The 20,647-nt window shown below is 40.2% G+C and overlaps 1 protein-coding gene across 5 annotated transcripts in view; it reads right to left on the bottom strand.

The window, feature by feature from the left end:
* LOC311040091 (ankyrin repeat and IBR domain-containing protein 1-like) overlaps window positions 1-20,647 on the bottom strand; it is a 48,454-nt gene continuing 27,807 nt past the window's right edge. For all 5 annotated transcript variants that reach the window (XM_084050163.1, XM_084050166.1, XM_084050164.1 and 2 more), the window contains 9 exons: window positions 17,498-17,632; window positions 15,874-15,960; window positions 15,432-15,498; window positions 13,950-14,095; window positions 13,349-13,527; window positions 12,666-12,717; window positions 7,015-7,120; window positions 6,100-6,143; window positions 1-4,072 (listed from right to left, as the gene is read on the bottom strand). In XM_084050163.1, the coding sequence (XP_083906289.1) occupies window positions 3,101-4,072; window positions 6,100-6,143; window positions 7,015-7,120; window positions 12,666-12,717; window positions 13,349-13,527; window positions 13,950-14,095; window positions 15,432-15,498; window positions 15,874-15,960; window positions 17,498-17,632 (1,788 nt within the window). In that variant the 3' untranslated portion in view covers window positions 1-3,100. The remainder of the gene's footprint in view (window positions 4,073-6,099; window positions 6,144-7,014; window positions 7,121-12,665; window positions 12,718-13,348; window positions 13,528-13,949; window positions 14,096-15,431; window positions 15,499-15,873; window positions 15,961-17,497; window positions 17,633-20,647) is intronic.

The raw sequence follows: 20,647 nt of genomic DNA, 5'->3' as shown, positions 1-20,647 counted from the left end.
TTAAAATTCAACTCGTAGTTTATTGGCATCGTCACACATCAAACATTTCTTTCATATAAAGAGGGAATGTATCAAGTATAGGCTATGAAAGTGCAAATAGCATTTCAAGGATTAGTTGCTTTACAATAGAAAATCTCCACGTGTTATAAAATGTGTTTGCCATTTAAAAATAAATCACCTGGACATTGGAAGTGAAATGCAAAGGAAAATATGAATTCCATGTAGATTTGTACCCATTTCATGCACAGCATACTGTTGGGTGGCCGTGTCCACCAAGACGTCTTTTTTCCCCCCCCGAGCGCAGTGTATGTTTTGAATTTCTTAAAATGGGAGCGCAGCGTTTTTGGAAACCCCAGCAGTGTGACTAGGCGCTGAGCATTTATTTTGTGCTCGAGCGTTCACGTGTGGTGTTTTTGTCTTTACTTGCCGAAAGCTAAAATATTTTCAACTTGGGCGCTTGGGTACGTTTTTAGGCGAGCGCCCCGGTGGACACGGCCCCTTACAGAAAAAGGACAAAATATTTGTGTTAGCCGGCCACTTAACAAACCAGTTTACATAACTTAAGACCAACAAACCTAGAGCCACTAAAGCCTGATTCTTACTTTGTTGTACGACAGTGTTGTACGCCGAAATTAGCTGATCTATAAGTTTGCAATGCATTTTGAGCTTGTAGATCTACTACTGTCGTATAACAAAGTATAAATTAAGCATAACCGTATGGCACTCACAGCTTCACAATTTCAACAGTCAACACTGTACATTAGAATTACTAGTGTTCATGATGAGAAATTAAAAGAACTTCAGTACAGTCAGTTTTTCCAGGGGAAAACTTAAATCAATAATTGAAACTTACAAATATTGATCTTACTTATATGCCACATACCTTGTAGACAATTTTCTATATCCTTATTCTCTGACAATGAAGGACATAACTAATTTATATGGCGTGTTTCTTCAGTTTTAACGCCTTCAGCTAAGATACGCTGTACACATAAATACAGTAAGTCAAACTTTCCAATGTCAATACCCACAAATTTTAGTTTCTAAAGTACAGACAAACCAATTGTACTGTATACGAATTACCAATGTGAAGAAGCCCTACTGCACAATAATGAGAAAGAAATACAACTATTTTATATATGTTTCAAAATGCGATGGATTAACAAACTGCTACCCACAATACAGGTAAAGATTGTGTTCTATATTAATACCTTTTGAAGACAGAACAAAACCTCAAAGACCCTCAGGCTACAAATATTGTTGGAAAATGTAAAAGTCACATTTGGACATTGGTTAGCTCAATGTTAGAGAAATAATATTAAATTAAGGTGTTTCTTTTGTACACACCATTAGAAATTACATTTTAAATAAGCACATGATAAAAGTGGCAATAATTTAAAAAAGTGATTGACATAAAGGCACTGTGATTAATTGCGTAGAAAACCATCTACGCAAGGGTTCTCAATGTTTTTTGAGGAACAGTACACTACACACATGTTTTCTACAAGTATGATACTGGGGTTCTACAACGGCTTAAGCATAAGGAGTTTACAGGGAATCAAAAAAGTAGGCTTCATTAATTAATTCGCAGGATTCAATGTGATCACCTGATTAGATATTTTACTGGCCTATCCTGTTTTATACTAACAGCAGCACTGCTTGCAGTCTATTTAATCTGATTTATCACTTGGAAATGTGCCACACTCCCAGGTTATCATAACAAAATGAATCCTTCAAAATCAGCTACAATGTAATCAAGAGTATACTGTTACATAGCGATGAACTGTTAATCTACAACCCTGATGTGACTACATTTATTGTATCTGAAGCTCATCGAAGGCTTACTGACAAACAAACAGTACAGCATTCTGGAAATTGAGGCCTTGACATGAATAAAGTCTATTTCAGCAGCTTTCAGTTCAATAGAAGAATCCCGCTCATTCTGGGTTATGTGTGCACAGTATACATTACTGTTACGCACACAGTACCTACTGTGTCTATACATTTATTAAACTGTGGTGGGATTTGACAAAAATCTCACCTTTAATCTAAAAATGGCATTTTTCTGTTTGAGGCAATATTAACTTTTGGTTGGGTCAACTATTGGGATTGTAGCAAGCAGGCACAATTTGCTTTAGAGAATCCACTTGGTGATAGCAAACTACGCTTTTGCCATTCAGTGTTTGGCACCTATAATGTAGACAGAGATGGACAGGAGTGAAAGTATTTCTCAGACTGTACTGTACAAAACTTACATTAGATTAAAATAAGTCCACTGGGTACAGCTGAAATAAAACAAAAGAAAAACACCCTCAAACCTGACCCACCTCATACAGTAGGCTTTTACTCCAGTGGAAAAAATATATATATATAAAAAACACAAACCTGCATATGCATGAGGCTAAATCTTCTAAATATCTTATCTTACTTTCTAATCTATGACAGATTTAGAAAAAGCAACTTGCAAATGTTTAATCAGCACACGATTCATTTTCAGATCTTCATTTTCAGTATCAATTTGAATGTCTACATCTCTTTCAGTTAGTGCCCATTTTCCAGGAATGCAATCTCTTAGCCATCAGTCCCCCAGCAGGAGGGCACTATCTGCTTATGTGGTGGATGAGATAGTAAACACAGGCAACTGATCTGATTGCAACTGTACTGGCTAGGTCTCTGCGCTACAGCTGAGAGTCTATCTGCCATCCCCTGACCTCACGTCACCAGGCTTTTTGCAGTAGCTGTGGAAAGCCTGGAATCAATTTTCTGTTCAGTGCTCATATCCGCTCTAGAGTCCACCTACTGTATCCAGTAATTTCCACCCACCCACACACACACACATATGCAGAGACACAGGCCATTTCCGTGTCCGCTCTAGACTGGCTATGCAAACTGCAACAGGGATTGATCCTAGTCTAACCATTAACCAGCCTTACTAACTACCTATTAGCCTGTGAGGAAACTCCTCATTTCCACATACATTCCAGCAGAGTGCTCAAGGAATATGTTGAATCTATACATACTCCCTAAGTCTGCTTTGCATTCCAGAGTGGTTTTTGGCCTTCACAAAGTGTTCCTCCCTGTCCCCGGTCAACCAATCACATCACACCAAGTGCACTTGGTCCTCCCACTCGGAGGAGCTGCTGCTGGGCAGCTGGTCGGACATTGTGTCACATGTCGGAGTGTCGACGCGGTTGCAGACCTTTGCACTGCCCCGCTCAGTGTCCTTGCCACCTGCATCCAAGGTGGCCATGTAAGGTAGTGACACAGTGTCCAAACCTACCAGATCTAACTGTGTGGGCCTCGTAGCAACAGCAGCAACCTCCTTCTCCTCCAGGTCAGTCAGTCTCTGAGGACAGAAAGAAATGTCCACCATCCCTTCCTGAGGCTTCGGGATTTCCAAAAGCACATCGACCCCTTTCTCCTCCTCCTCCTCCTCCTCCTCTTCCGGGTACCCTCCTTCACCACCTCCCCGGGCTGGGTGGAGTGTGCCCGGGTCTGGGTCTGTGTCAGTTTCAGAGGAGAGGGCAGGGACCAGCGTGATGCCTTGGGGGTTCATGTCGTGGAACCACGCCATGATGTTACCCAGCAGATTGGCGTTTGTTGCTGCCAAGGAGGACGAGGAAGGGTCCTGGCTGCCACACGTAGTGGAGTCCAACGTATCACTGGAGGATGAGAAGAGACCCGTTGATGAGCCGCTGCCGCCAGGAGCCAACGGCATTGGCACAGAACCGCCGAAGGGCCGGTGGTGATTGTCGCAGTACTGCGAAGGGACAGAGGTGGGAATACCTGCAGAAGCAGAGTATGGGCTGGTAATGTTGTAGTTGCCCAGTCTCGCCAGGTTATCTCCCAGCTCCAGCAGCTCGGTGCTGCTCAGAGACGCTCTGTGGAGGACGTCCACACTCGGGTTGCTCTGTTCTAACCTAGAGGGCAGAGATGTGCCGATAGCGCCGAGTGACGCTTCATTGGCTAGGGAGTCCTGATTGGACCCATCCCCTGTCATCCCAGACTCCTGGAGTGACAGCTGAATGGCCAATAGAATGTTGGGATCGTCGTCCTCTAAAGAACCGAGACCCTAGTAAAAAATAACAAAATACACAAAAAAGACATGTTATTTTTTTAGGTATTTTAATTTGACAATAAGAAATCTTTTATTCGCTAACTAACTACCAGTTCACTGTACGGTCAGCTGTTATGGTCGAACAGAAACAACAATTTGTTGAAGGTGGAAAAAACTAAAATAAGATAAGCCCGAGTCTCTGCAAAGGACTGTGTCCCGCATTTAACCTGCCTATCCATTAGTGTAGTCTGAATTTTTATGGTCTTCATTTAATTTAGCAGTTTCAGTTTACAATAGTCCCTCAATAGAACCTTATCTCCATCAACATCCGAGAACAAAGCTGGGGTTACCATGACTTGTTAGTTTTTAGTACACATAGCTAAATGTAACGGCAAACCAGAGTGGCAGTCTGCTACTTCACAGCCGTTGACACGCAAACATAATTGTTGTTGTCGGGTGGAAACCTTGTATGTCCTATACTCTTTCTGTTGCTCTTTTGTAAAGCAGGGTGGCCAGTGAAGCACAACTGATGCCCACATTCAGAATACTATTCAGAATTCAATAGGAAAGTCACAGCCAAAATCTTTCGAGACAACAAACTTTTGCAGCAAACTTTTCTCATTTCCACTTATTTTGGGGACTGTGGTGTCAGTGTTTCCTCTACAATAGTACATGCTTGGCACATTGCCAGACCAACAACCTAACCCAACAAATCATTAATGCAAAATAGCCAACCCAATCACTTGGGAATCGATCATTTTCACTTGGGAGCGTCTGTGTGGCTCTGTTCCAACTCAAAGAGTGTGCAAATGCCATTTGAACACTCAAGAGTTAAATTAACACTGAAGATTGTATTGTGTACTCTTTTGATTTCAACCGGCGCTCGTGTCAGGACTAGGATCAGTACATAACCGACTGCTGCAAAGCCATTCAAATGAAGCTATGGAAAAATGGGCTGGAACAGCAAGCGGGTACGCCACCTTCCTAGGCCAGTCACAATTATTACATAATCATCTAATCGCAATTATTTGAGATCACAAACATTTTTTGCATAATCGTCAATCAGTTCCATGTAAAAATGTTCAAATCATTTTTTAAAAATTCCAAAATTGTGGAAATAGCCGATCTACAAGCTCAAAGCGTGTCACGATGAGACACATTTTGTCGCATCTACACATCGTCTATTTCCACCATTTCTTTTTAAAGAATTAAGTTATTAAATATGAATGTTATTTGTCATATCTGCCCTGTGCAACTTTTGCTTGCAAAGCCTAAATGCCTAACAGAAATGTAATTTTTATTCATAATGTTCCAATGGTCAACGACAGAAGCAATTATTTGATTGACAATTAATCGTCAAGTAAAATGTTATAATTGTGACAGCCCTAGTTATGAACGGAGCCCATAGCTGGCACCCCTTCAAACTGTGCTGCTTTCACAACCTACTGTACCTACACATTATTGCTTCTCTATTGGGATTACTACTAGCTATATACTACTGTATACAGATCTCTGTGCTACAGACTTTCTGGGTTACAGTTATTTTTTACATTGGAAATCCCATAGGGGAATCTTAGATCACGTCATACAAGAATTGTGTTCCAAAAATAAACAGATCAGCTGGGTGATTTTACTCAAATGGATATGAAGCATCAACTGGCGGTGAAAACGTACTAATTTATCCAAAGAGTAAAAAAAGAAAAGAAAAATCCACATAGATACATACGTTATTAAATGTACCTCAATATCATAAAAGACACAGAGTCGGATACTTAACAAAATCTCCAGGCAGATTTGTTTATTTTTGGAACGCAGTTCTAGTATGATGCGATCTAAGATTTCCCTATGGGAATTTCAAAAGAGAAAAAAATTCCGTGACCCAGGGGTAGTGGGAGTGACATCAGGATTTCAGTACTGTATGTACAAGCTCGCAAAGCATTGTGAGCTTGTAGATATGCTATTTTCTCCAAATGTTCACCTATTTTATACAACATGCCCCGAACAGGGTCCTGGAGACATGAAACTGATGACAATCCACTTACCGTCAGAGGACCGTGTCTGTGTCCACTTCCAATGTCCTGCATATCTGTATTAAAAAAACAAAAGTGGGAAATTGCCAATAGGCAACAGTACAGAAGCATCCTTCCAGTAAACACTGCAGAATTAGTAAGTAATGGCTAACTGACAAGACATTTTACAATGTGCCATTCAGCATTTTGCGTGGAGAACACCATCTAAAATTGACTGAGTCATTTTTCTGCCCTCAATCAATCTTCTTTGGCACAAAAGAAACTAATAGTTTATCTCTTAAGTGCAAACCTATCCATCTTCAACTCCATGGGCAAAAGCAAGTAATCAGTGTAATGGGCATGAGTTAAATAAGTGATTGCTGTCTATTGCTCATAAGTGAACAACTGTCTAAAATTGTGGTTTTTAAATTTTGGCTCGTTTACCCAAAGTTGCGATGAAAGATTAAAGATGGATTCCCAAATGCCTCTGCCTACAGTAATAGCCCTTCAAAAGTTTAGTTATTTCTTTTTTTCACACTCCCTGTAACATAAGGGGATCATCAACATAAAATAGTATGTATTAGTATGAGTATGTATAAAATATAATGTTCTTGGCAAAGAATACCCCAGTGGTTCTCAACCTGTGGTCCGGGGCCCACTAGCACTTGGGCCATGCGGATATTGCAAGTGGGCCCCCCAAAAACTGTCAAAAAAAGATTTAATTAAAAGTAAAAATGTCATGGTATTTTTTCTTTAAAACCTTGATTTTTTTGCTACAGATAAATAGGAACTTAAGGTATACTACCAATGATTCAAGCCAGATCCCAATCGATTGATTGATCATTAAAATAAACATGCTCTGAAAATGCTCGTGGCCCACCCATCTGGGCCCTGATCCAGAAAAGGTTGAGAACCACTGGCATACACAATCCTACTGCAGTACTGTACCTAAAGTGCTCTCGTCATCGGGGTCAGGAGTGTTGCTACGCAGACTAGACATGTCGCCTCGTCTCCTCTGCCGGTGTCGCCGTCGGTACTGGAACTCTGCATACTCCTACAAAAATAATTACATCAAAGATCACCAATAAAATAAAAAAACATAAAATCACTTTTTTGTCCCACTGTATTGTTTTCATTCCATACAGTTAGTTCCAACCAAGCAATTTCATCTTCTATATGTGGCATTCCATGAGTGCTGATAAGAGTATAACAGCACAGGGACATTTGCCCATCTGTATCACTCCACTCCAGATGTTCTGATTACCTAATGGTCGGTTGTTATCTATCTTAGCTACACTGCAACAAATTATGCAGTGCAAAGATGGACATTTTTCCACAAATACCTTTTCAGCTAAATTATGAATGGTCATCAGAAGAGGACAAAGGGAAGGAAAGAAGCCTGGATCCATGGAGAGCAGCAGGAAACTATAGACTTGATCAAGCGGCTAACGCATCTGAATCACACTTGCCACCAAAGCGACTGTTAACTCATTTCCTGCCAATTAAGTATTTTGACGGCTGTTTTTGTAAGCCCACACCGCCAATGACGTCTTTTGACGTCTCTTAAACATATATATATATATTTTTTTTAACATTAACCAGGAGAACACAGAACCAGGAGATAAAGCGATCCAAAGATTAACTGCTCCATTCACTTCCTGGTTAAAATATTAGGGAAATATTCTGAATCTCTGCTCCTGTGTTTTACTATGTATTTTTGAGTGAAACATGCTATTTTCAACTGGGTATAACAAGCGAACGGGAATAGCGGTGATTTTTTTTTTTCACGGAAGCATAGTGAAACCCTCGATGATTAGGAACCATCAGGGGATCGATCATACTGGAGATATAATATTCTGTGACCACTTGAAAAGGTAAGAAAATCGCAAAATCCTGGCAGTGAATTAGTTAACAGACTCTTATTTCACTGGTGGTTGCACAAAGTCAATGTAAACATACAAATCAATGTGCATGTTACAAAGAAGCTGGCTAACTGTACCATAGACCTAGCACTCCCTCTCATGTGATATAGCAACAGATGCTCTTACCATGCAATCATCCCACAGATTCTGCTTTTCCCTTAGGAGTCAAGTCAGGTTCACTATCAGTGCCAATCTCAAACTAGATTTTTTTCTCCCTGCATTATTCATGTTGGACTCACACAAGATACAGATTTAACCAAACGGTTAGTACTTCTAGAACTCTAATTTAAGCTAAACCCCGGTGCAAGTCATGCTCTTTCATAAGATCAATTACTTTAAACAAGAGCTCCTTTCATCTTCAGACCTGACCAACACATACAGCAAGACGAAGATTGGGGTTAAAATTTATGTACGGCAAAAGTCAAACCATCGTCAAAGGGAAAGTAAATAAAAGTAATTTAAAGCTTACTTTGCAGAAAAGTTTGAAATCAAAATTTGTCAAGATTTACAGTGCATACAAAAAGTAGTCTTTCAAATTTTTCACATTTTTCAGAGTCATGTTAAAATAGATTCCATTTTTCTTCCTATTTTTCTACACACAATACCCAACAATGATGAAGAAACTTTTGGAGTGTTTGGAAAATGTATTAAAAAATAAATCAGATAAGTACTCAGACTCTTCACATGTAGTTGGTTAAAACCCCTTTGGCAATAATGAAAGCCTCAAGTGTTCTTGGGAATGATCCTACAAGCTTGGCACATCTTTTTTGGAAGTATCCCATTCTTCTTAGCGGAATCTTTCCAAGCTCAACCAGGTGGGATGGGGAGCATTGGTATACAAGCATTTTCAGGACTCTACAGAGATGCTCTATTCTATTGTGTTCAGGTCCAGACTCGGTCTATACCACTCCAGCGTATTTTCTTGGCTGTATGCTTCGGGTTGTTGTCTTGTTGAAATGTAAACCTTTGCCCCTAGCCTGAAATCCTGAGCACCCTGGAACATCTTTACAATCAGGATTGCTCTATATTCATCTGCATTCATCTTTCCCTCTATCCTGACTAGACTCATGGTCCCTGACTGTCGCAGAAAAGAATCCTGACCGCATGATGCTGCCACCACCATGTTTGTCTATAGGGATGGTATTAATGAGGTGATGCTCAGGGCTTGGTTTCCTCCATACACACACCAATAGGAATTGTGGCCAAATAGTTCGATCTCATTTCATCAGACCAGAGGATTGTGCTATTCATGGTCTGAGAGTCAGTCACGTGCCTTTTGGCAAACTCCCAGCTGGCAGCCATGTGACTTTTTAGTGAGGAATGGCTTCCGTCTGGCCACTCTACCATAAAGGCTTGATTGGTGTAGTGCTGCACTGCCGGTTGTCCTTATGCAAGGTTCACATCTCGACAAAAGGAACTTTAGATCTCATTCATAGACCAGAGGGTTCTTGGTCACCTGTCTGGCAGGTAACTATCATCCCTGATTACTCAGTTTGGCTGGGAGTTTGGAACTACGAAGACGACTGTCGGTAGTTCCAAACTTCTTCCATTTGAGAAGGATGGAGGCTATCATGCTCTTAGGTATTTTCGATGCTGCAGAAATTGTATTGTACCATCCAACCTGGCTGAGCTGGAATGAGTCTGCCAAGAAGAATGGACGAAACTTAAAAAAATAAAATAAATAAATAAAACGTGTGCCAATCTTGCAGAATAATTCCCAAGAAGACTTGAGGCTGTCATTGTTTCCAAATGCTTATGTACTTATGTAAAAATTATATTTCTGTCATTTCATTTTTATACATTTACAAAAAAACTGTTTTTAATTGGTCACTGAGGAGTATTTTCAGTAGATTTATGTGATGCGAGTCTGACACACAAAATGTGGGAAAACTTGAAAGGGTCTAAAGACTTTTCATATTAAAATTATAATACATGTCACATCAGCAACACTGGCTGCAATAATGGATGAAATAATGGATGCATAATAGTGCCAATTCTATTTTTCTAGCCTAAAAGCCATCCTGTGCTCTGTCTTTTGCATTATAAGTACCGTAGTAAATATAGATAGACGCCATTTTCATTACCATTACCTCTAATTTGCTGTAGATTTTCGTCGCACTTTGACTCAGAATCAATTAAAATGTCCCTTTCACCGAGGTAGTGGTAAATCACTGTAGCTAGGGTACATCCGTAAGCACATACAGTATGTCAATGAGAGAGACAGGTTGTACAAAATATACACTGTGTAGTCTTGGTTGACACTGTACACAACCTCAGCCTAGACCAGTGTTGTACAAAATCACAACCCATTTAAACCGCAACTTGGCCTATCTGTGTATTTGTGCGTAATAATGATACTTTATGAAGCGCTTTTCATTGATGAAAATGTTGCGTATGGTGCAGTTCATGTTTTTAGTGTTCCTGCCATGGTGTTTTGGTGTGCACCCTCATGAAAATGAAATGAACCCCTCCTGTTTATTTGCTCTGGCGCTGGGCCTGGTCAGAAGATTTCTTTGGCAGGGGGTGTGGATGTTTGGGATGCATGCAGAGAAGCACCAGGCACAGAGGTGCAATGCAGCCCACATTTTAATAAACAATGTGGAAAATACAACAACAACTATTTGATGCCAGGCTGTGAAAATACTTTCATATATTACGGTGCATACATAAATTGTATTAACTTATTAAGGCAGTGACTTTGTAATAGTGGACTGCTATGACCTCTTTCATAGTTCAGTGCAGTCATGTACTTGTTTGCAACTTCTGCTCCAAAACTCTGCTGAAAAAGTATGCCATCTGGCTCTCATTTCGCCGCCGTCGGGTAGAAACCTTGTATGTCGAAAAACCATTCCTTGTTTTATTATTATTTTAAAAACATTTTAAAATAGTTACAATTGCTGATCTACAAGCTCACAATGCTGTGAGCTACAAGGTTTCAGCCCGACACCAGTGATATGGTTCTACAGTTTGGAGTCTCCTGCGAGCCAGTGTTGCTGATATGCTGTAGCATAGTTTTAATTTAACTGTCAAAATGGTGCTTAGAAAATGTAATAACTCCTCTGGTTTCCTAACGAATATGAATGGGGTGGATGCATGTAATATTGAATGTAATAAAAAGTGACAAGAAAGAAAAAGTGAAATGCAAGTAAAACAACTATATTGTAGAGCAAAATCTCAATTTGGCTCAAGTGTGAAAAAATAACCAGGCTACAGCTACTATGTGGAATATGTAATCAAGGAAGCTAAGTTCAGTGTCTTCTGGATTGTGTGATGGTGCTGCAGCAAAGTTAAAAACAACAAACAAAAACTATTGTAGAAAACAACAAACAAAAGCTATTGTAGAGGTTAACGGTGAATTATAGATGACTGTACTAGACTAAAAGCATATTAGGACTGTCAAACTAATGAAATACCCATAATTGAACCTTGAATAGACTCTGGGGGAGAAAATGCACAGTCAGCAAAGAAATATATATGTAGGCGTGGCTACCGCTTAATGTTTTATTATGACAATTCAACCAAAGCAGAGCATGCTGACCGTCTTCCATACTGTGTAGCCTACATTGAGTGCATGCACAGAAGCCAAAACACATTCCACATTCATAACAAGACTGAAAACCCCCCCAAAATCCCCAAGATTCAAGCGACGTGATTATTTGTATTTGTCCGGGGTGAATGCACATTAAAAAGGACTGAACACCGGACAAACAAAACAGCATGAGGGATTTTGGTGGACAAATAAACTACTGCAGAGTTTAGCTGACTTTGGACAGGTGGGCAACTATAAACTATAGCAGAGCCATTATGGGCTCTATAACCATATCTATATCGTTCACCACTGCCCTCATTATTGTGGTTGCTTGAGTTCAAATGTTTTTAAAACAATATATTTATAGTTATGCTTGGTGTGGACAGCTCTTTACACAATCTGATAGTTCTACTTGAATGTTGTTCTTGACAATTGTATGCGAGCGCCCCCTTGTGGATATAACGGCAGTTCTGACATTACATGCAATTATGTGCATAGTTTTCTGCGCAAGTTATGATAGAATGTAATCGAAAGTCAGACAGTTCTAAAGTCACGTCTGAGGTCAGTTGACAGCCCCAATGGATATACATACCGACGTGTATGGAAACATACATTTGCATTCCAATTCTAAAAATAGCCGTTGTGATCTGATGAAGTGATCCGCAGGCATCGTAGGAACCATGGAGAGGGCCATCTGTAGCTGTGCCTCTGAGCCAGAGTCATCAAGCTTTGATTATTAGTCTGGTGTTCGTCTTAACCACTTTAGCGAGACAGAGACTCTATGAGAGTTATTGTTAGGACGGTTTAATGTTGGGATGATGGTACCATTTCCCATGAACCTCCCTACAGACAGCAGCATTTTCATATTAAGTTGTTTACTGAAATGGAATAATGACAGGCTTTCTTATTTAAATCATGTGAGGAAAAGAGGGAGGGAGGCTACCCACACTAATCTGATATATTGGTCTTTTGAAGATAAGCCTCGTCTTTGTAGTGTGTGTGCCTTCAACACACAAAGTTGTCCTTCAGGTTTTTTTTTTTTTTTTTTTTTTTCAGTCAAGCCGTTTGCTTGGCTGAAAATAAACAGTCGAAAAAGCATAACACAGCACAGGACAGTACAGTATAAAGATGCATATTAAGATCAGTACCTCAGGTGATGCGAAGCCTAAATATTCCCAGTCCCATGTTCCGCCAGCAAAACTGAAAGTTAAGAGAATAGAGACAACATGAACGAGCAAACAATATGACACATTTACTTTCCATCAGTGGTGGGAAAAGTACTCAAATGTTTTACTTAAGTAAAAGTATCAATACTGCAATATCTGTTACAAGTAAAAGTCCAGAATAAAAAATGTAATTGAGTAAAAGTACTAAAGTATTGGTATCAAAATGTTCTTAAAGTACCAAAAGTAAAAGTACTAAAATATTTGAAAATAGCAGATCTAAAATCTCACAACACGTCGTGATGCAACGCGTTGTGAGCTTGTAGATCGGCCATTTTCAAATTGCCTTGGTATAAAATAGAGCTAAAGTGGTTAATGTATGTTTTATAATGTAATACTATATTATATTATATATCTCCAAAGTAACTAGTAACTAAAAGTTTCAAATAATTGTAGTGGAGTAAAAAGTACAATAGTAGCCTCTGAGATGTAGTGGAGTAGAAGTAAAAGTATAGACAATTGGAAGTACTCCAGTAAAATAAAAATACCTCAAAATTGTACTTAAGTACAGTTCTTCAATAAATGTACACCAGTGCTTTCCATTCCCAAATGTCTATAGGCTTTACTATGCAGTGAACCAGTACAGAACCAACAGCAGTGTCCCGCACCTGCGTCTGGGGGCTTCTGGAGAGTCGTTGGGCGCAACTCCTCTGGCAACCGAAGCCAGGAACTCCTGTCTCTTCTGCTGAACTAAACATGCTGCACGGATTATCTTATGGCGCGGTGTGCGTAGGTATGGCCGATTCACCTTCTGTGCAAGGTCCTCAGTCACCATCTCCAAGTCCGTCTATTGACAAAAACACAGAAGATTAATTGTCTGGATGACTGGTTTGCTGATAAATGAATGAAGCGATGAAGCGATGAGAAGTTGATTGTTAATATTGAAATGTTCTATTTGTTCGAAAAGGTAATTCAGAGTTTCTCAATTTAGGCAGTAAATTATTTTACAAACCCTTTATTCATTTCTAAACCCAACGCATCTACCTAACACATAAGACAGCAGCGGCATGCATGATGTGTTAATACCGGCTGCTATAAAAATCCAATATATTATATATTTGACTAAAAGCTGGCATATCTGCATTTAGAACTGGGTCACAATGGGAAAATTGGCGAGCACAATACTTTGGTCCCTTATCTCTAATGATTCATACAGGACTGCCTGCTGTGAATTCTTTACATCTTTGTATCTGGGAGCAGGTCCAGCACCTGCATAAGCTCGTAGATCTCTTTCTTTGTGCTTTTAGGTTCCAGAAAGAACCCATAAGGATAAGAGCACTTGAGGATGCGGCGAGTCTTCAGCAACTCGAGGACAGCGTCTTCGATGAATGTAGTGTCAGGTGGGCCTCCTTCCCCTAGGTAGGAAACGAGAGGAAATAGGTTGGGTGGGTGGGTGGGGCAGAGAGATGAGGGGGTTAAGAGAAAGAAACAGATCAGTTGAATTACAAACATTAAAGCCTTTTCCACTACCCTCCACCCCCACACACGTTATTGAAATAAAGCCCTGTGCCAACCTCCAGAGGTTACGCATTTTAATAGATCAGTATAAAGGGATGAACAGGCAGCTGCATGGTGAAACATCATTTAGTATAATATATAAAGAAGGGGTCCACAGTGTTGAATATATCATGCATCCTGTTCTTTTCGATCACATCACAAATGTCTAGCCTAAGGGAAGACCATCTACTGACTGATCTGGCCAGTGCTATACTATGAGTTTCATTCTTTAGTAAATACAAAGGTGAAAAGTTGAGTCTTTATGGGGATCATCAGGTCATTGTCATGAAAATATTTTCTCTCCATTTTCAACACGGGAATGCAAATACATAAAATACATAGTTACATACATAAATATATCTTAAAATAAAAGAACAGAATCTCTGTACGTATGTACGTCTGTAATTCATGGATCGCGAGAACCATCCGACTGACCAAATTCAAATTCGGCACACGACCCGAGGGAGTTGAGAATCCCGGCGTTGTGTCAGTCAGATAGGCAGATCCAACTGCGTTGCCCATATATATGGTCATGCGCAAATATGGGAACGACCGACTTCAAACTTGGCGCGCACATCGGCGAGGACTTGAGAGAATGCGGTGCCCGCTGTCAAGTCGTTCGGATAAGCGGATGTCCAAAATCACCGATCCAACTGATATGCCCATATATAGGCATATATGGAGATCCAGTTGTCCAGAACCTCCGATCCAACCGATATGCCCTTATATGGGTATACCCATATATGGGAATATACCGATTACATCAGTATATTCAGGCCGATACAGAGATCTCTACATATGGGGCATAAAAGGGACACAGACAGTCGGGTACAACGGGTACAAGGGGTATTGCATAACCGGGTGGGCATGCCTTTGCAATTTGCATCGTTCCAAGTAGACAAGTCTCCAACGGGCACAGGTTTGGTATACTTAGAAATGGTCATCCTAAGATATTTTCCACTACTGTTAGCTAGTACGTAGTGTGTTTTTCCCGTTTTTAAATCGATATATTAAATATAATCAGAAATGTTAGAATCTCAACTTAAATTTTATAGTGAACACTGTACATCAGAGCAAAGCCTGGTAACACAAAACATGTCACAATATGCACAGTTTTAAGGGGTTGGCTCTTGCATGGACTGAAATATGTGAAAATGTCACGGACACACAGATTGACACAGGCTGTAGACTCACTTCCATTCAGGGCCCGGCTCAGCTGTTCCATCTTCTCTTTGGCTGTTTTCAATAGGCGCTGTTCCAGCTGGTATGAGGATGGCAATTGATGTTTTATTTGTATTGTTCATGAAAGAAAGAAAGCAAATAAACTTTCATTAAACACACCTTATACCTAAATTATTACACTGATAAAAACAATGAGCAACAATAGCATCAGTAAAATGCTGAAATATATATTTTTCACCAAAGATTATCATTATCAGTGATAGCGATTTATAATCTTTACAATATTGTGCAAATTCTTCAGGATTACCATTTTCACCATAATCTCGTGGCGTTAACATGAAGGCACCAGCTGAAGCAGGAACACAACATCCAAGTTGTAATGTGTTCCTGTCATAAGCAGCAGAGCCTCTTTGTTAATAGACTATGTAAAGCAGGCATCATGGGCCCTGCTTACCTGATAGCTGTGCTCATGGTTCTTGAAGCGGGAGTAGTAGTGCATAAATCGGTCGAGCTCCTGAAAGCTCTTGTGCTTCTTGTCCGCCTGCGACATAGAGACAAGACAACCAGACGAGTCAATAAGTGTACATATCTGCGAGGTTTTCAACCTTCTGTCTAACCTCATGTACATACCTGCTACTTTTTTATGCTATATGTACATCTCTTTTGAACTGTTTCTTTCCTGTGCTCTTTCTCTCTCTGTCCCCCCGCCTTTCCTGAAAACTATGACTGATGGAGCTTGCACAAAAAAGAATTTCACCCCGCAGAGAAAAGGGCATGTACTTTTGGTTGAGAGGGCGGACAAAGAAATACACCGGGCTGCCACAGGTAAAATCACCACTTATAATTCAGAGGCATGCGAGCCAGCACTGCAGCTGAACTTCTGTTCACATTCAACACACAGTATGTAGAAAGAATTGATTATGGATGGCTCTGTGGTGAACAGCGAATACACCACGCCATGTTATGTGTGTTAGGTGGATGAAATCCTAGTAAAGGCTGATTTTGTAGTTTGTTTTAAAGGTAGGGTAAGTGATATTTTTGGGGTTAAAACAATACAAAAAAGTATTTTGTTAAAAGGTTAAAGCACTATATTCTTATAGTAATCATTGCTATAGAGTGTTTGTTCAGTAACAGGAGTCTCCCCGTCTCTCCAGCTCTTTAATAAACAGAAAATACATTTTCTGGTAGGTGTCAAAATCTCAGCCAATCAGGAGAAAGTACCCATTTTTAAGCTTCATTTTTATAGTGTTCCAGTTCCAATTTTGCCTGCTCCTTTCTTAGTGTCATCACTTCCAATTTCACTTGTTTAATCTATATCCTGATTGAGTTCTCTATCCTTATTGGATCAAATTGGAAATGAAACTGAAACTGAAACGAAAATGCATTTTCTGTTTTATAAAGAGCTGGAGAGACAAGGAGACTCTTTATATGGACAGGACACATGCTTAGTAACAAGCACTATCAGAACATAGACCCATTTTGCAATTATTTGAATAATTGCAAATCACTTACCCTACCTTTAACTTACCCCACATTTTAATTTGAAGTCACTGATAACTATTACTTTATTGCTTTTATGTATACTACCATGTGTTTTCACTGTTACAACCATTATTGTCTTTGATTTATTTTATTTTATTCCCCCAATATTTGTCAATGGCCTCATTGTAGAGAATAATGTATACAACTACAGACGGATAAAATCATGATTACAGACAGTATAAAATATTAATTACAATTGAATGCTGATTGAAGTATTTCTTTTTTATAAAAAGAACGTCTCAATTATTTGATTAATCTCAAAAGTAAATCGACAGAATAATCACCAAAAAGAGAATCGATAGTTGCAGCAGTCCTAATATACAATATTATATTTTTTCCCGGACATTCAGTCATCTCTTTATACTTCTACCCTTTACTGAATAACTTTGTACCACAAAAAGCTGTCATTTCTATTTCTGTGTATAATTTGTAAGAATATGTGTGTGTGTGTGTGTGTGTGTGTGTGTGTGTGTGTGTGTGTGTGTGTGTGTGTGTGTGTGTGTGTGTGTGTGTGTGTGTGTGTGTGTGTGTTTTACCTCCACAGTCATCTCTTTGGACTGCTCCTCCACTTGTTGGATGACTTCATAGCGAGTACAGCGGTAGTAGCCTCCAGTCGAGGAGCTGTGCTTCTTCCACTCCTCCAGACAAATCCAGCAGAAGTCATATTTGCACTACGAGGAACAGGGATAGTACACAGCAATGAGTACACAGCATTGGTCAGCTGTGGTACTGAAAACACCACATCTCCAACATAGTAGAGATGGCCAGACAGCCTAATGAAAACTTGAGCGCAGCCATGATTTGAGTATCCAATAAGGAACAAAGTTCAAACATATATTATTACTGTCACAGAGACAACAGGGGAGCACATTGGAATACAGATAAATATAACAACTAGATTAAATATTGCACTCTAGTATATAGTGTATACTTCATCAACGCTATGCAGTTGCCAAGATAGGTAATTTCCACAAGTCAGATACAGTAGGTCAGCACTATATTTATTCAGAGACTGAGAATTAACTCTACAGCATCCCCATTTTGTTTGATTGGGCCAATGACGAAGGGGTAGCCTCTTATTCATACTGATAGGCACACAATGTTTCATGGTGTTACATGAATCCATTCATAAGTTAAAAAAACTTGTGAGAAGCCATGCCTACCACCAAACCTCCCTTTGGCCAATTTGTGCAAAGACATCAATCAGTACTTCCATGGACCATGACCCATACAAATCCAATCATAAATTTTGGAGATTCTCTTCTAACAGAAAGACATAAATGCGGTCCAACTCCATTGGCAGAGGTGTCAAAGTATTGGGCATTTGGGCTAAGACGTTAAAGACAATTTATAGTCCAGATGTAGCATACACGGACCAGACTCCATTGGGGTCTGCACGGACTAAAACAACGCAATAGCGGACTTCAGCATATGTCGGCCTAGGTATGTCTGCGCAAAGCTACATTTTTGTGACCGCACATACATAGCTTTCTCATACCAGCATAGCTCACCATGAAACTGTTTCACATCGACATGCACTATCACAGTGCAAAGCTGTTTCAGCTGTTCCGTCTTTAGCTTTTAAATTGCAGTTTCTCAAAAATAAAAGATCATAATAATAATTGATATGTAATGTGAGAACACGATTGGTGTCCTGAAAAGGAATCCATTGCATTTGTTGCAATCTATGGGAAATCGTGCTTTTACAAACGGCCAAAGTTGGAGATTGATCAAGACCATGTTGAAACCGGTAAGCCTTATCATGACTGGACTATGAAAAGGCAAACGATGCCTGTCCACACAGTGTATGCGCCCTTTACTTAGACATTGTCAGGCCTTTACACAAGACTACTATAAGAAGACCCCAGAGCAGGTTCAATGTATAGTGACATCTATGATGTCCCAATCTCCCTAAACTCACTTTGATTAGGTTTATTTGTCTAAACTGAGGAAATGTTTTACTCCCATATGATTGAAGAAAAGATTTTTGACCAATTCAATCATTCTGAAGAGAGAAGCTTAAATTTGCATGTTTTTATTAACTACTGTGAAAACCAATTGAAATGACAATGTTTAAAATAAATCACACTCACAGGCTATTGTTTAGACCCACTGCCACTAGAAGGCACCTCAGACTGCAGCTAAAGATCACCAAATCCCACAGGCCTTTGTAGCAAAACAAAACACTACAACCAACCACTCCAATCCGTGAGTGATATGACTCTGGCCGTGACACAAACACATCTCTGTGGATGACAAGGTAGCCGGAGTACATAAACACAAAAAGCCCTAACGGCCACAAGACCGCCACTGTCCTGGAGACACTGTGCTTACATGACACTTCAGAAAATCAATATGGTACAGCTGGAGGGCAGGAGGGACAGAACGAGAGTAGGGAGGGAAGGAGAGAGAGAGTGATATTGAGAGAGTGATATAGAGATACCGTAGAGAGAGGGCCACAACAGAGGGAGGGTAATGGCAGCATAGAGAGAAAGAGACATCCCATGGCAACAGCAAGGCGAGTGTTTCTAAGCAACTGGGGGAAAGTCATTTCTTACCAGATAATAACAGGTCAAGAGGCTGGGCCCTGGATGGCCTCTCAACTTGTGAAACGTTGCTCTATTCCTCCCAAGCTAATCTCTTGTCTCTGGTCAGTCTCTTTAGCCAAAACTAGGACAGCAGTGAGGCTGTCATAGGGACATAGATGAGCAGCCCAGCAGCTCCACTACGCTATGCTGTACAACAAGCCTGCCCTCCAGCGATGGAGGAGCTCAGACGGCAGTACCCAGGCAGTCTCTCCCTCTCTTTGCCACTGCCCTTCTGAATGTCGTTCTTCCACATCTCTTTCTTCTTTCTATCTTTCCATCATCCTACATTTCTGACAGACTCCCTCCTTCTCATCAATCTCAGTCAATCCCACAGAGTCTGCTGACCGACTGGCAGACAGACTGTCTGAAATATTGAATGATTTATTGTTTCCTAACTTCCAATGTTATAGCCAGCTTGTTAAAGATTTTAAATTGTTTGAACTGCTAATGCTGAACTGCAAATGCTGTGTTTTAAATACTACTAGTCTTTATTGTCCCACAGGGATATTCAGCTTCATAGTCTGTTCCACAGAAAACACATAACAATATAGCACAAATAGTGCCAACAATAATTTAAAAATAACAATATTTTAACAATATAGTAAAGCCTTTAGGTTGGGTGTATCATCATCTGTGCTAGGAGATCAGGTGTTCACCCGTGTCCCTCCACAGCTAATTGTGCATACTACTATGCCGATTATCGTCACATTTCTTGCGTATTTTTCAAACCCAGCAATAACAACAATGTCATTGTTATGAATTTACTAGACCATACCCGGTCGGCGCAGCGCAGCCGTGGGGGGATATGCGCACATGATCTGGCAACCCGGGAGGCAGTTCGTCCCATAGCTGGGCAGCCCCGTAACCATGGCGACAGTGTTTGACACAAAAACGCTAATAAGAAGCTGAGATTTGATGAAATTGAAAAACGGGCTTCACAGTTGTGTTCAGATGGTAATGGTCAATGGCTGTGTGCAAAATCAGAGCAATTGCTCCAGCCAGTGAGGAGAACCGGGTGTCTTCACCACCACTACACCACCACTACAAACGCACAGAGGTTACTAGAATTATAGTAGGATAATCACATGGTCCATTCCA

This window comes from Gymnoscopelus microlampas (assembly GCF_963454915.1).
Source record: "Gymnoscopelus microlampas genome assembly, chromosome: 3".
In the NCBI taxonomy this organism is placed as follows: Eukaryota; Metazoa; Chordata; class Actinopteri; order Myctophiformes; family Myctophidae; genus Gymnoscopelus; species Gymnoscopelus microlampas.
This window is presented reverse-complemented; position numbering and strand designations above follow the sequence as displayed.